The sequence below is a fragment of the Zeugodacus cucurbitae genome, chromosome 6 (assembly GCF_028554725.1).
Source record: "Zeugodacus cucurbitae isolate PBARC_wt_2022May chromosome 6, idZeuCucr1.2, whole genome shotgun sequence".
Lineage (NCBI taxonomy): Eukaryota > Metazoa > Arthropoda > Insecta > Diptera > Tephritidae > Zeugodacus > Zeugodacus cucurbitae.
In genome coordinates, this window is record NC_071671.1 from 22,568,238 (window position 1) to 22,583,203 (window position 14,966).

The window sequence follows — 14,966 nt, forward strand, 5'->3', positions numbered from 1 at the left end:
AATTTATTACAGCCGCTGCCGTGACTTTGGAGACGCGCTAACTTTCGCCACTTAAGGTGCCCAATCACGCGCGTTACGCTGCCCGACCAGCACAGCTGTGTTATTTTTGGCTAATAGCTATCGGCTATGTAGGCATAAGACCACAGTATATTTGTGTGGCGCTGAGCCCACGGCAATTTCTGCAGCTTGTTGCGACGCGCGCCCCAGCTAGAGTCCGCTGCCGCTTGCTGCGACTACTCGAATTAGCGCAATAATTTGCAAATCAGCGGCGTGATGCGTCGATCCAGTCCACTCGTGTTGGCCCACTTCACAAAAAACCTAGCTACCGGGTGCGCTAATGCGCTGCGCCACGGTCAGTTAGCGTTCGGCTGTGGAGAAATGCGCGAGTGTCCGGCACACTAGTAGACGTACTTTTATAGTTTTTGTAGTGTTTGCAGTGAAAAAGTGTGAAAAAATCATTTCCGTGTAGTAAAACTAAAGAGATCTTATAATGCTTAAGAGAAATATAACCTGCAGCCTCCTTTTGGCAGGCGCCATAATCGCCTTTACATGTCCTGCGACTACAGAAGCCACTTACAATGTAAATTTGTTGCGCTTGCGTACTGAACCTGCCGCGCTGCTGCGTCAATCACAAAATACCTTCATACAATGGGTGCTCTCGCTGTTGCCCAATCGACCGAGTATATTCGGTGGACCCGGCGCTCCGACCACAACATCGCCTGATGGTTTGACCAGCACCACAGACTTGCCACCAGCACCGCAACCAGCAACCGCTACACCAGCCACGGTGACGAGCACTACTTTAGAACCCACAACACCAGCACCGCCGAGCACGACCAGCACTGTCGCGCCCAGCACTACGCCAGCACCACCGCCAATCGTACTGAATCCGCCACGTAATTGCAGCGAGTGCGTTTGCGGCATAGCCAATACTCAGAAGCGTATTGTCGGTGGTCAAGAGACGGAGGTGCATCAGTATCCTTGGATGGCTATGCTGTTGTATGGAGGTCGTTTCTATTGCGCCGCTTCGCTTATCAATGATCAGTTCCTCATCACCGCATCGCATTGTGTATATGGCTTCCGTAAGGAGCGTATTAGCGTGCGTCTGCTGGAGCATGATCGTAAGATGTCGCACTTCCAGAAGATCGATCGCAATGTCGTCAACATTACCACACATCCCAAATATAATGCGCGCACTTATGATAACGATATCGCCATCATACAGTTGGATAAGCCGGTGGAGATGACTGAACTTTTGCATCCGGTGTGCATGCCAACACCAGGCAAGTCCTTCAAGGGTGAAACGGCTATTGTGACCGGTTGGGGTGCTATTAAAGTGGGCGGTCCTACGGCTGATACACTGCAGGTGAGTTACACTTCGAGATAAAGACTGGAGATCATAAAGGTCAGGTCGTTCTTGGCGCGAAATCGTGAACAGAGTATAGTAATCGGTTTCTATAGGTTCTCTAGGCTTAAATTATTTCAATCCTTTACCTCAAGTTGACTATAACACAGAAAAGTAAAAACAAACTATACTTATTTCTACATAGAAATGAGCTCACAGGCACTTCGGGCTTAAAGATCTTACCTAGATATACATTTTTTACCAGATCCATATCACGGCTTAAAGTGCCTGCATCTCGCCTATTTTTTCACGGAATGTATTTTAAAACTGTTTGAAAATAGTAGTCCCTCTATCACTTTATACTGACTTATGTCAGAACCCTTGTTACATCCATTCTTGGACCAAAAATGTTCCATTGATGTTGCTAAATTCCAATAGAGGACCGCGAATTTTACTTCATCCGAAAGGATAAGGATATTCCTAATGAGCCCGAGGGTTATTGTCTAATCCGAAGTTATTCAAATGATGGATTAAGTTTTTGACGGTCGGTTTCCAGCTCCACTTTTAATTTTTTAATTCACAGTTGCTGTCATAAATGAAGTCTTGATTGCATTCTTCACTTTTTTTAACCCACACAGGAAGTACAAGTGCCCGTTATGTCGCAGGAAGACTGCCGCAAATCGCGATACGGACCAACACGCATTACGGACAATATGTTGTGTGCCGGTTTTGATGAAGGCAAGAAAGACTCCTGTCAGGGAGATAGTGGCGGCCCGCTACATGTAGTCGCGCCTGGAACCAGAGAACATCAAATTGCCGGCGTGGTATCGTGGGGTGAAGGTTGTGCCAAGGCTGGCTACCCTGGAGTCTATGCCCGCGTCAATCGCTATGGCACCTGGATTAAGACAGTCACCAGAAATGCATGCCTTTGTCATTCGGAGACTAAGAAGATAAAGAAATTCTAAGTTATTTGCGGGGGAATTTGTGTAGACGTTACAGAGCTTGTCCGACGTAAGCTCTCATATTTATTTATGTATTTATGCCGTTGTTGAATGGTTTAGTTAAGTTATTTTGTATTTACCGCTTACATGCTTAATTTATTTATTTATTGCATTTATTGAAATAATAAAAACAAAATATTCAATTATAATCATACGACTTTCAAGTGCAGTGAGATTTCGTTAAACGGTTTCTAGTCTCAGCCAGTTTGGGTACTTTCCTTTCATGTGTATGTCTCTACCACTCCCGTGATTGTTGTTGCAATGAGTACGTGATCATTTTTTATGGCAGTAACCATGAAATTTATTGCCGTTGTTGCGGCTTGACCGTCACGGTTTCGTGTATTGGCCTACTGCACCCAACTTGCATATCAATTAATCCCAATCGCAGCCGGTTTCAATTGGGAAAGTTGTTTGAAAAGTAGTCTCGTTTGCGTACGAAGAGGATATTTCTAAGCCACAAATAATTGGACAACTAGTCTGCTGCTGCCCACGACAAACTGGCAAAGTAGCTTAATTGCGGAGCGCTTTCGACGACGCTCACTTCTAGGCTCGACGCGCATTCATCGAGCAAACAGTTGCCGCACTTTGCTGCATGTTAACGGTTCATTAGAGTGAAGAAGGCTACCAAATTTAATATGGCTTATAAATATCATTGGCTTGCCGCGCTCATCCTAGTGCATATATCCTTGCATTTCGGCAGCGCCTCAGTTGTACCAGCCACCACAGCAACACCGTCTGCTTTGCGCCAGGATAACATTATTGGCTGGATCACTGCAATATTCCGTCCAAACACCACCGCATCGCCAGCAACGTCCAGCACTACAACAACACCGATGCGTGCTTGTCCGGCTTGCAATTGTGGCAACATCAACACCTTCCATCGCATTGTCGGTGGCATGGACACCGAGGTGAATGAGTATCCTTGGATGGCGATGCTGATGCGTCGCGGCGATTTCTATTGTGGCGGCGCGCTGATTAATGATCAATATGTGCTAACGGCAGCGCATTGTGTGCGTGGTTTCAATAAACGTCAGATCTCGGTGCGTCTACTCTCCCACAATCGCACGGACGGCCGTGTGAGCACGATTGATCGCAAGCTCGATAAGATTATAGTGCATGATGGTTACAGTACACGCAATTTGGATAATGATATTGCTTTATTACGTTTCACGGAACCGGTGGAGTTAAGTGAGCCGTTGCGTCCTGTTTGTCTCGCGGAGGCTGACAAGACCTACGAAGATGAGTTGGCTGTAGTTACCGGTTGGGGCGCGGTTAAGGAGGGCGGTTTCATAGCTGATCGCTTGCAGGTGAGTACACAGCACAACACAATTTGTTAGCCCGATTTTCCACTCATCGTCTTACAACCGCAGGAAGTACAAGTGCCCGTCATGTCGCAGGAGACCTGTCGCAAGAGTAAATATGGTTCTAGCCGCATTACAGATAATATGTTGTGCGCTGGTTATGCTGAAGGTGGAAAGGACTCATGTCAGGGTGACAGCGGTGGTCCGCTGCATGTCGCCAATAATGCTACGAAGTCTTATCAGCTCGCTGGTGTCGTGTCTTGGGGTGAGGGTTGTGCGCGTCCCAATGCGCCAGGTGTTTACACGCGTGTCTCTCAGTATTTGGATTGGATTGACGAGCGCACCGGCGATTCTTGCAAATGTCAGGCGGGTACTGGCGCTCCAGCCGGTGATGCTAGTAGTACAACACAAGCTGCAGAAATGGAAAACAGTGAGTCAAGTACTCAGAGTGCTGCAGATCCTACGTCAAGCACTGCAGCTAGTGAGACTAGTAATGATCCTGAGACGTCGGGTTTGTAAGTTAAGGTTTTGTGTAGAGAGTAAACATTTTTTTATTTAAGGAACCGAATAAGAGTGAGAAAGAGAGTAAAATGAAGGAGCAATTTTCGTACGGTTTAATGCGGAGAGATTAATATATGGGCATGAGATCATTAATATTTTAGAATGGGAGTGACTTGAGAGTTAACTAGAAGAGGAAGAGAGGAATACGGTGTATAGATTAAAAACGTGAGAAATATGATCTATATTGAATAAATAAGAAATTCTAATCGGCATTAGTTCGGATGTTAGTACCAATCTCTATCCATAGAGACTTGTTTCGCGAGAGAGAGAGAGAGAGAAGTTTTAACATTAGTATTTATAAAAACTCCATATTAATCTAAGCATATATAATATTTATTTATTTGATTATTTATATTTTTATTCGTTAAATATTAAAAATTTGTTATAAAAATGTGTTTTATATAAAATTAGTTATTCTTCTAATTTTTTTTATATGTCTCCAAGCTCTTCGGTATTCCAATTATTTAAGTCCTACCTATAGTATGTTGTTATGAAGAAGATTTATCGAGAATTAAGGGTTTTATTTCGTGAGTATAATATAGGCTTATTTCCGAAGAGTTGGATCTCACCTAAATGATCAAATGATAATTGATAATTCTAGAGGAAAGAGCTGATTATCCTGAGTTTTAAATAGAATTTACAATACAATTTATACTGCCTTATTTCACGATTTTATTTCTCACCTCGTGAGCTTAAAATCTCATTAAACTTCAAACAATCCGGGTATTTTTTTAAGCCACTTATGTTGGAAATCACTTCAAGAAAACTTCAATATAAAAATAAACGCAATAAAACTTCATAAACCTGCCACCCACAATACTTAGGCACCTTGAAAAAAAAAATGCTTAAACACTCAATTTATGTTATTACCGATCGCGTTGAAGTTCAAGTGCCCGACAAGATGTTGACTGACAATCGTTCATGCCGCGCTACGCTTCTTCGTGCTTCATTTGCCTCAGCTAATGTTGCCACTGCACTATTATATTCATTTCCATCTAACCACCCGCCCACACTTTACGAAACCGAAATTGATTTGACAGCTGATAATGCCAACAGCGAGTGAGCGACCAAAAATAGTATACTAAATTTGAACGCCTAGTATTTGTAATCCGAAATGTAATTTCCTCAGCGCGTAATTGAAAAAATCAAATTGAAAATTTAAGCTATAACTAATCGGCTTTAGAAGATGGTTACTCGTATGCTCGTGTGAGGGTGTGTGATTTCGTCGGCGCAGCGTTGCATTGTAGTCGGTGTCGATTGACAGCTGCCATAAATCGATCGTCACCTTGGCGACGGCAGTGCGCACATAAATTGATCGCGACGAAGGCGTGATCAGCAGTGCTATTGATGAGGATTTGGATTGTTGAGGAATGACGGTGCGTGAAGGTGCAGAGGAGCACATGTAATTAAGTACAAGAAGTGCATAAAAGCGCAGAGCTTAGCTGGTTTCTTTTGTAACTAAATCGGTTTTAGAAATAGGAAAAGCGGATTTGCGGGAGTTACGCAAGGGAAGTAAATTATGCTTGAGAAAAATCAATAAGGTTATACATGAATATTAAAAATTCTGAAATAAGATCTGAGCTGAGACTCGAAACGAAGAGTCTGAGTTTTAAGGAGCTTAATGAAAGCCTTATACAGCGACGTCCACAAGTCAGAATAGTTATGTGGGAGTAAGGAAATAAATTCGATTAATAATGCTGAGATCGGATTACGTTGAGTTTTGAGCGAAGTCGGCTTATGTATAAGAAATTTATACTCAAAGGTTGGTTTTCTGTAAAAGAGACTTAACTTTTTCGTGGGTTTAAATTTAAGTTCTCAATTTTATTGGGAGTATGATCTCCTGTTTTATTTCTATTCCATTCGATTATTTTTCCTTCGATGTGGGAAATCGGTCCCTCAATCCAATTGTAGATTTCACCAATTCCGTCCGTCCATCCGTCCATCCGTCTTTTAGTGTTTGTACTTGTAAGCTCATTTACCAATTGTTTTGATCCCTTGTTTGGTCTGGTTATGTCGTCCATGGATTGAATTCTCCGTTTGTCATTCTATTTTTCAGTTGTTTATGTCCATCTTTTCATCAGGCATTATTCAGGTTGTTAGACCATCATCTAATTTTTCTATGAAACCGATCTGTTCAATTCTTTGTATTTATTCTTTCTTTCGTCTTTTGGTTTCTCGGTGCCCGCCCTCCTTTTTTCTATAAATTTTTTGTTCACATATCTTTCGATCCAACCTTTCATTCTCCCCTCTTCTGTTGTCCCATTTTTCTATTATTCAATTGATCTCGATAGATCCGTTTCCGTTTCCGTTTGATTCGCGCTTATTACATACGTGGTTTATCCTTTCTCCTGACAAACTAGTCTCTCTGTCCATTAGATCGTGTGTCTTTCGATCCGATTTTTCGTCCTTTTGGTTTTTCGTTCTCTAGTAGTCTCTTGACTCCATTGTCTTTCAGTCAATCCGTCCATCTGCTAGAAGTTAAAATAAGGTTCTCCTTAACTTCCAGACTGTTTACTCGAATGCATTAATTTATTGTGTTTCAATATTCCAGTCCCTTCTAATTCAACACCGAAGTCAATAAAAATTAACTTTGAATTAGAGGAAATTCTATACAGTCTTGTCTTAATACCCACTTCGTCAGCAATTACTGATGTTTACATCAAAGTAGAAATTTCCAATAAAACTAATTTCTCTCCACTTCACTGAACACAACTCACAGTCCGAGAGTAATTTTGATAAAATCGACTACATAAATTCCGCTGACAAAGACGATTGACAACTCCCCGCTAGTGCCACCAACTGACGCGCATCTTGCGACCACAAACAGCAATTATGTACAAAGCAATTTTTGTAGACGCAACCAAACACACAGGAAGACACACACTCAAGAAAAGCTATCTATGCTAGGCAATTCTTTCTAAAACAGAAGCCTATAAATTCCAATCAAAAAGACGATTTGCTGTCCACTAAACTATGCACTTAAATACCAAAACGAAATGGAATGAGCTTAAAGGCAGAAAGAAGCCCACACGCTGACGGCTCCGTGTACTATACGAGTCCACATACCTACAAACATATGTGAAGTGTAAACAAGTTGCGGGCCGGCTGGTCGAGCTGCTATTTTAGTCGCCTTCGGTGAGGCAGCGGTCGTAAAAAATGCGACAAATACGTAGAGAAATGAGTGCGCGTGAGGTGGCAGTGCTGCTGCAGCAATGGCATGAAAGGCGGTGGTGTTTAGCGGAGCCCCGGTGTAGGAGCGCCGCTGTTGGCTGAAGGCATTTTCAATAAATTACAACAATTTAAAAAGCAATCAAAAACAATTTGACAATTGTATGAACCACAAAGCGATCAAACCAAATCGTTTACAAAGAAAATGGAAATAAAAAATCAGATTATGATAAGTAAAAAAAGGTAGCAAGTAAGGGCGCTAATGGCTTATCAACCTATTGCTGGATTTTTTCTTGATAAAAGAATTTTACAATCACTCTAAATTGGTAACTGAACAACTAACGGCTTGTAATTGCAATCCCAATTTTTAAATGTCTTTGGAAATATTGGATACCATAATTTTCAAAATATAAAGCATCAAGCATTTGTAGGGAATATTGTGAGAACTCTGGACTACTTCTTATAATGGACTATATAGACAATTCAAGAACCTTATCAAGCTAGCAGAACACGAAACAACATATACTTGTAGTACGAATTTAAAATGGAGGCCTTCTCAAAGATTGTAATAGTAATAATTTAAATCATCGAGTCAGTTGAGATTATTGTGAGAACTCTGGACTACTTCATGAAAGGGACTTCAAAAACCAATATCACCGATAAATAGATTAATTTGGGAGTGAAATCAGTTCTACCCGGAGACATATTGTCGTCCATCTTAATTCGAGAACGACTGATGTCACCTTACGGAAGTGAATCTCTCGAGTTATACACCATATATTCCATTAACTTTGGTATTCCAAAGCCATTCAACTAAAGTTCTCCGGCATCTCATCTTAGTAATTAAAAACCACCTCCAGATCCCGGTCAGTCTTACTTATGTTTGACTAGAAGTAGGAAGATTGACAAACTAATTCATTGTTAAGCTGATTCGGTCAGACAGCTATTAAACAGCTTTTATGACCACTTACTAAGTATGTGCTGTTTTTTCTGATTGTAGCGATATACAAAATTCCCTACATCATTTCGAAGAATTCTGCTTCGTTCCGGTTTTGTAGAACTGTCCGTCGTGGCAATGGATAAAGACATTTCTGCAGTCTTTGAAGTTGATCAATCCGAAAAAGGATCTAATCGAAGAGTCCTGTATTTTGCACTTAAGATTGGTCCATATATCCATCATGGTGTTGGATCTGAATTCCAATGTTTAAAAAACTTATAAACGGAAGCAAAAAATTCTTAGTGCCACACTATTAAAAGCAAATAATTTCAGCAAAAACTCAACAGCAGATAATGATATGAGAACCAAAGAATATCTCTATCTGTTCCACATGCGCTTTCTCTCTCTTATTCTCCCACATAGAGAGGCATTTTGCAGTCACCGCGGAAGTGTTTTATGAGTTCCGCTCTGACGACAAAATTAGGGCGTAATTTTGTTCGTTAAGTGGTCCCTTTTATATTTTATATAAGGGACTACCTTAAGGTTGCATGCCAACACACAACAACAATGCGGCAAAAACAGCAATAAAATACTTAAAAAATAGAAGCGAAAACAAAAAATAAACGATAAAAATGTCCAATTATCCGAACGACTGCCGAGCGAGCACAGCCCAGATTACTAAAATACAACAAGAATAAAAACAGTGCACACAGTTGACAATGTCTGTTGTTGTCTTGTGTTGTTGTTGCAGTGTTTTAGCAGCACTTAACCGTTGTTTATGTTATTGGCACAACTGTCGAATTGTCAATTGTCTTCTACCTTCCAACACGGTCCATTGCCATCATAAAGTAGCGTAAATAGTTCCGAGTCCCAGTCAGTCTGTTTGCCTGCTCGTTTGTCTGTCTGTCTGCAACGCATTGTCAACCTCCCTCTTTGTGTTGATGCGTGCGCTCGTCCCGCCTTCATACGCTTCGATACACCACCACACGCACTCGAACACACAGCTGTTGTCTGTCAGCGCTCCGTGCAACTTAATGCACTGTCCATGCAACTTGCCACCGCCGTCTCGTTTAACGCTCGCACACACGCTCCCCAATTATTATATTTGATTGCTCGCACTTGATTGCTGGGGATTATTGACGACGCGTGGGCGCAACTGAAGCGGATTTCGTACATAAGCTCCTCGCTAGTCTGGACTGGTTGTGCTGTCTTGCAACGTCTTTTGTTCGAGTTTCAGCTGTTTTGTTTTAATGTTTTTGAGAATGTTCCGTAATTGATTGGCTTATGAATGGAGCTCTGGTCGTGATTTGACTTATTTCATTCGTCAAAAACTATTTGTCTTTGCAGTTTCATCTTTGGGTGAGGTCTTCAGTTGCTTGCTTTGAGAACTTCTTGGTATCACCAATCAAAGAGCTTGATAAACTGATGATACTTTGGTTTCCGTTGACTTCGGAAACGTTGGACTAAAAAAAGGGCAACTCGACTATCCGCTTTGTTATCGACATTGGTTTCTTTGTTCTGGAACAGACCTGACCAAGAACTTTTAACTCGGCTGTATTTTGAAAATTATAAGATTAGTGTTTTTGCCGCTACAACAACAAACAAAACTCAGTATGGTATCAACTTTAGTATGCAATAATATGAAATATTTCAACTTCTTATGCAGTTGAGCTCTACCGGACGCCTTTAGAAGAAAGATATAGACGTTTTTATAACAATCGCAATTGAAATCTTTCACTTCTTTTTTTGTTGGTAAGATTCAATTCTATTCAAAAGCTGACCTTTCTGTGAACTGGTCTCACTATCATTATTTCGGAATAGAGCCCAGGTTAGGTTGAGGGGCTGATCTATGCGACAAGCGCCACAAGGAATCCCACTTGGACAGCTAAAATTACTCCGAAAATTCCTAGAAATGCATGCCAAAAACCCTAATGATTCGGCAAAACGTTGTGAGCTTTTCACAAATTCCTTGAGGCTGTTGATGTGGATGGACGATGTTCATGATAGCAAGATGTTTGAGCGTCAGTCTAGCTAAAGTTGACAGTCTACACCACTCAATCTCATCCGATGCAACTTTCGCGATCTGCAGGAGGCCGGCCTCCATGTTCCTTCTTTGATTGTGAGATATTTTATAACAAGTTATTTTGTACAGTCAATTTATGTTAAAATTTGGGATTTCGGGTTTCGGGATAATCACAATAGTAAATTGATGCATATAAAGTAGCAGGGTACCAGTGTTGGGAAGACTGAAAAAACAGATAGAAAGGAACCTCGTTTTTTCTTTCAAAGGCGGAAAGGCTTTGTATTTATAACCATTCAAAAAGTAGGATTTTGCATTATGAAAATAAAAAAAATTTACATTACTTTAAGAACCGAGATTTAATTTCACATATTTTGGACAAATTATGGAGAAAGATATATCATTTTATTAGGCTGTACTAACTAGAAAAGGAACTGAACTATACATTCAATATTTCATGGATGGATAGCACTTATATTTGTCGGAATGAAGCCGTCAACGACAAAATCAGGAGCTATGTACGAGTATAATTCATATAGGAAGGGAAATATTATATAAGTTCGTTTTACTTATAGATATTCGATCTTGATGATTACATTTTAAGTGGATCTTCTTAGTTTCAGGAACCATACTAAAGCCGCCGAATTTGTAGAATAAAAGTCGGTGAAATTTACAAAACAGACTATACTTATTGCGGCGAAGAAAGTAGAACTCCAATTAATACATAGCCTTTCAAGTCCTTCATATCATTTGGACAATTCTCTGATGGAAGACTCATTTATGTTTCTATAACTCGAGGTTCTTAGTTTTGGTGATGAAAATCGATGATATCGAAAATTGGCATACGAGAAGTTTTTCGAACTTTTTACTATATTTTGGACCAATTGTCGAAACATTTACTTTAGTATTATTTTTAAATGTTTCAACTTTTATCTCCTCTAAAATTAATTTCCTCTCATTACTTGCAACAAAATCACAACAAATTATGGTAGTTAACTGAAATTTTATTTTCAATAAATACCAACACACACATGCTAACCACTAGCAGCGATGTCGGCCATAAAGCGACCACGAACCGCTTGCTAACATTTACTAGTTTAACTAATTAAGAGCATTAAAAGTGATAATGAATACGCCAAACGTTAGTGGGAGTTTGCACTAATGACTGCCATTCATATAGATGTTAGTGGTGTATTAGTTAGATAGAAATATATATGAGTAGGAGTATGTGTGTGATAGAGTGTGATTTGGAGCATAAAAAGTCATTAGACACCCACTAGTTATAAGCTGCAGCAAGAGTGCCAACACTCTCTAATGTAAAAATTCCGCAACTAAAACGCTTAGAACGCACTAGAGACACTCATACGCACACATGCATGCTGTTATTGTTGTTACTCTTGCCACAATTAATAATCGCAGCTTAGCAGCGACAAGTTGTTTGGCAGGGTTGCCAGCAAGCACACACATACTTTTATATATATGGATGTTAGAAATTCGGTTAACTGTGTGCCGCTGTGGTGGGGAAAGCGGCTTAAGCCAATCAGCCAAACCGCTGAAGCGACCAACCGATCAAACCAAATGTTGCCTGCATTTGTGGCACGAAAAAAACAGCGACTAACCACCAGGCAGTCAATGCTTTTACACATGTTAGTGTTTGTTGTTGTTGTTATTTTTGTTGTTGTAACGTTGTATTTAACAATAAATTTGAAGATTTTCGCTGCAATGCGACGTAATGAGCTGAAAATTAAGCCGATCACATTTGACAATTCACTTGACATATCTGCCTAACATACACACACAAGCATGTAAATCCCTAATATATGTGTTGGTATTTGAATAATGTAAATATATTTATGCATATAAATTTACTTGTTCTATGCATACTGCAAGCATATGCAGTTGTTCTTAAACAAAGCTTGCCTCATACGTACACACACAAGTGGTTTATTGTTCGTTCCAGTCGAGCTACTTTGGTGGCACTCGCACTCCAACGCATTAGAAAGGATTACAGGTCAGGAGAGAGTACTGATATGTGAGTTGAAATTTTCGTAAGTGTCTCTAGCCGCACAATTTACCTAGGTTGTCTCCAAACATATGGTGGGAAAATTGAGTGGAATGTACTAAGTCCAAATAATCGCATTTGCAAGTGTTTCCTTTTTTTGGGGTGCTTGAAAAATTATTAATTTCAATAAGCGCTGAAAAATAGCTGAATTTACATAGATACTAATGATAATATGTGTGTATTAGATAGAATTTCATGCTGTAAAACTGAAATTAAAAATATAAATATTAATAATAGCGTGATGTTATCTATGAAGCTAATTTATTTCTATAATATACTTATTTCATTTAAGATACAATTAAAAATTATTTAAATTTTAATATAACAAATATTACATATTTTTGTAAAAGTAACTCAATCTCAAATCTAGTCTGAATTAAAAATTCGAAAAACTTTATAAAATATTCATTTAAATGCATTACGTTTAGTAGACGTTTTAATACTCTCGCAAAAAATGTTGCTAAAGACAGTATTATAGTTTTGTTCACAAACGGTTGTTTGTAACACCCAAAACTAAACGAGTTAGATATAGGGTTATATATACCAAAGTGATCAGGGTGAAGAGTGGAGTTCAAATCCGAATGTCTGTCTGTCCGTCCGTCCGTCCGTCTGAGCAAGCTGTAACTTGAGTAAAAATTAAGATATCTTGATGAAACTTGGCACACTTATTTCTTGGCACCATAGGAAGGCTGCTTTCGGAAATGAGCAAAATCGGACCACTGCCACGCCCACAAAATGGCGAAACCCGAAAACACTTAAAGTGCCATAACTAAGTCATAAATAAAGCTATGGAAATAAAATTTGGTATGAAGGATCGCACTATGAAGGGGCATATTTGGATGTAATTTTTTTGGGGAAGTGGGCGTGGCCCCGCCCCCTACTAAGTTTTTTGCACATATCTCGCAAACCAATAGAGCTATATAAATCAAACTTTCTGCAGTCGTTCTTTAAGCCACTTCCTAATACAGGCCAAAAATTAAAGAAATCGGATCATAACCACGAACACCTCCCATACAAAAGTTAGGTTGAAAATTACTAAAAGTGTGTTAACTCACTAGCGAAAAACGTCAGAAACACTAAATTTCACATAAGAAATGGCAGATGGAAGCTGCACTCAGATTTTTTTACAAAATGGAAAATGGGCGTGGCGTCGCCCACTTATGGGTCAAAAACCATATCTCAGGAACTACTCGACCGATTTCAATGAAATTCGGTATATAATATTTTCTCGACACCCTGATGACACGTGTGAAAATAGGCCAAATCGCTTCACAACCACGCCTACTTCCTATATACCAGAACTTTGAAGACAATCTGAATCGTTTACTTTACAATATATAAAGTAAGTACTAGTGAAGATATCGGTGCAGAATTTTGCACAAATACTATGTTAATAGTGTGGCAGCCACATTCTTAAAATCGCCGAAATCGGACCATAGGTTTTTAAGGCCCCATATATCGAACACGAGGGCCTCGGTGCTTCTAAACTAATATTATGGTTTCCAACTTTCAATGGACTTTATACAATATATATGACGAATATGTTGGTCAAATTGTGTATTATATAATATAAATAAAGTTAAATAAATAAATTGCGAGAGTATAAAATTTTCGGTTGCACCCGAACTTAGCCCTTCCTTACTTGTTTTAATTTAACTTTTTTCGATATGTGGCAACTCTATTCTACATCGGCAACCTTACTCAGAACATATATAACATATCAAAACTTATTTGGTATATGTATTTTCAAACAGGTGGCAATTCAAAGCTCAATTTTTTCCAAATGGAAAATGTTTGAAATACAATCAGCAAAGTTTTATTTACTGTCTTTCACTTGGTGGGCATTTATTGTATAAACGTAATTGGCGTTGAACCGTTTAGCCGGTTATAGCCGAATCGATGAGAGCGCGCTACTCCTCTATTTCCTTCGCAGTTCGGCGCCAGGTGGAGATCCCAAGTGTAACCAGGTCGCTCTCCACCTGGTCCCTCCAACGGAGTGGAGGCCTTCCCCTTCCTCGGCTTCCTCCGGCGGGTACTGCATCGAACACTTTCAGAGCTGGAGTGTTTTCGTCCATTCGGACAACATGACCTAGCCAACGCAGCCGCTGTCTTTTTATTCGCTGAACTATGTCAATGTCGTCGTATAATTTGCTCAGCTCATAAATCTTGCGAAAAAATTTCCTCTCGAAAATTCCTAGTGTCGTCTCATCTGATGTTGACATCGTCCAAGCTTCTGCACCATAAAGCAGGACGGGAATGATAAACGACTTGTAGAGTTTGATTTTGGTTCGCCGAGAGAGGACTTTACTTTTCAATTGCCTACTCAGTCCAAAGTAGTACCTGTTGGCAAGACTGATTCTGCGCTGGATTTCGTGGCTGACATTGTTCGTGTTGTTGATGCTGGTTCCCAGATATACGAAAATCTACTACTTCGATGTTATGGCTGTCAACAGTGACGTGGGAGCCAAGCGGAGAGGTCCTTCCCAATCATGACGGAGCTTGTGGTGTTGCTCAACGTCAACTTACACAGCCGTATTAGTTTTGCGGGGATACCAAATTCAGACATCGCGG

At 40.0% G+C, this 14,966-nt stretch overlaps 2 protein-coding genes across 2 annotated transcripts; both read left to right on the top strand.

Annotated features, from left to right (window-relative positions):
• The first annotated feature begins 257 nt into the window (after positions 1-257).
• LOC128922509 (trypsin-1-like) lies at positions 258-2,495 on the top strand. The gene is made up of 2 exons (XM_054233271.1): positions 258-1,366; positions 1,984-2,495. Exons 1-2 carry the CDS (start codon positions 491-493, stop codon positions 2,308-2,310), a joined length of 1,203 nt encoding a protein of 400 aa, XP_054089246.1. The 5' UTR covers positions 258-490; the 3' UTR covers positions 2,311-2,495.
• Positions 2,496-2,819: 324 nt separating this feature from the next.
• Positions 2,820-4,615, top strand: LOC105210758 (trypsin-1). Its single transcript, XM_011181899.3, has 2 exons — positions 2,820-3,653; positions 3,717-4,615. Exons 1-2 carry the CDS (start codon positions 2,982-2,984, stop codon positions 4,164-4,166), a joined length of 1,122 nt encoding a protein of 373 aa, XP_011180201.3. The 5' UTR covers positions 2,820-2,981; the 3' UTR covers positions 4,167-4,615.
• The last annotated feature ends 10,351 nt before the right edge of the window (positions 4,616-14,966 follow it).

Bases quoted from the DNA above. Each gene is read 5' to 3' on its own strand.
- LOC128922509 (XM_054233271.1), top strand. From the start codon at position 491: ATGCTTAAGAGAAATATAACCTGCAGCCTCCTTTTGGCAGGCGCCATA. The intron at 1,367-1,983 runs GTGAGTTACACT...TAACCCACACAG, and splicing joins CTACGGCTGATACACTGCAG to GAAGTACAAGTGCCCGTTAT.
- LOC105210758 (XM_011181899.3), top strand. From the start codon at position 2,982: ATGGCTTATAAATATCATTGGCTTGCCGCGCTCATCCTAGTGCATATA. The intron at 3,654-3,716 runs GTGAGTACACAG...TTACAACCGCAG, and splicing joins TCATAGCTGATCGCTTGCAG to GAAGTACAAGTGCCCGTCAT.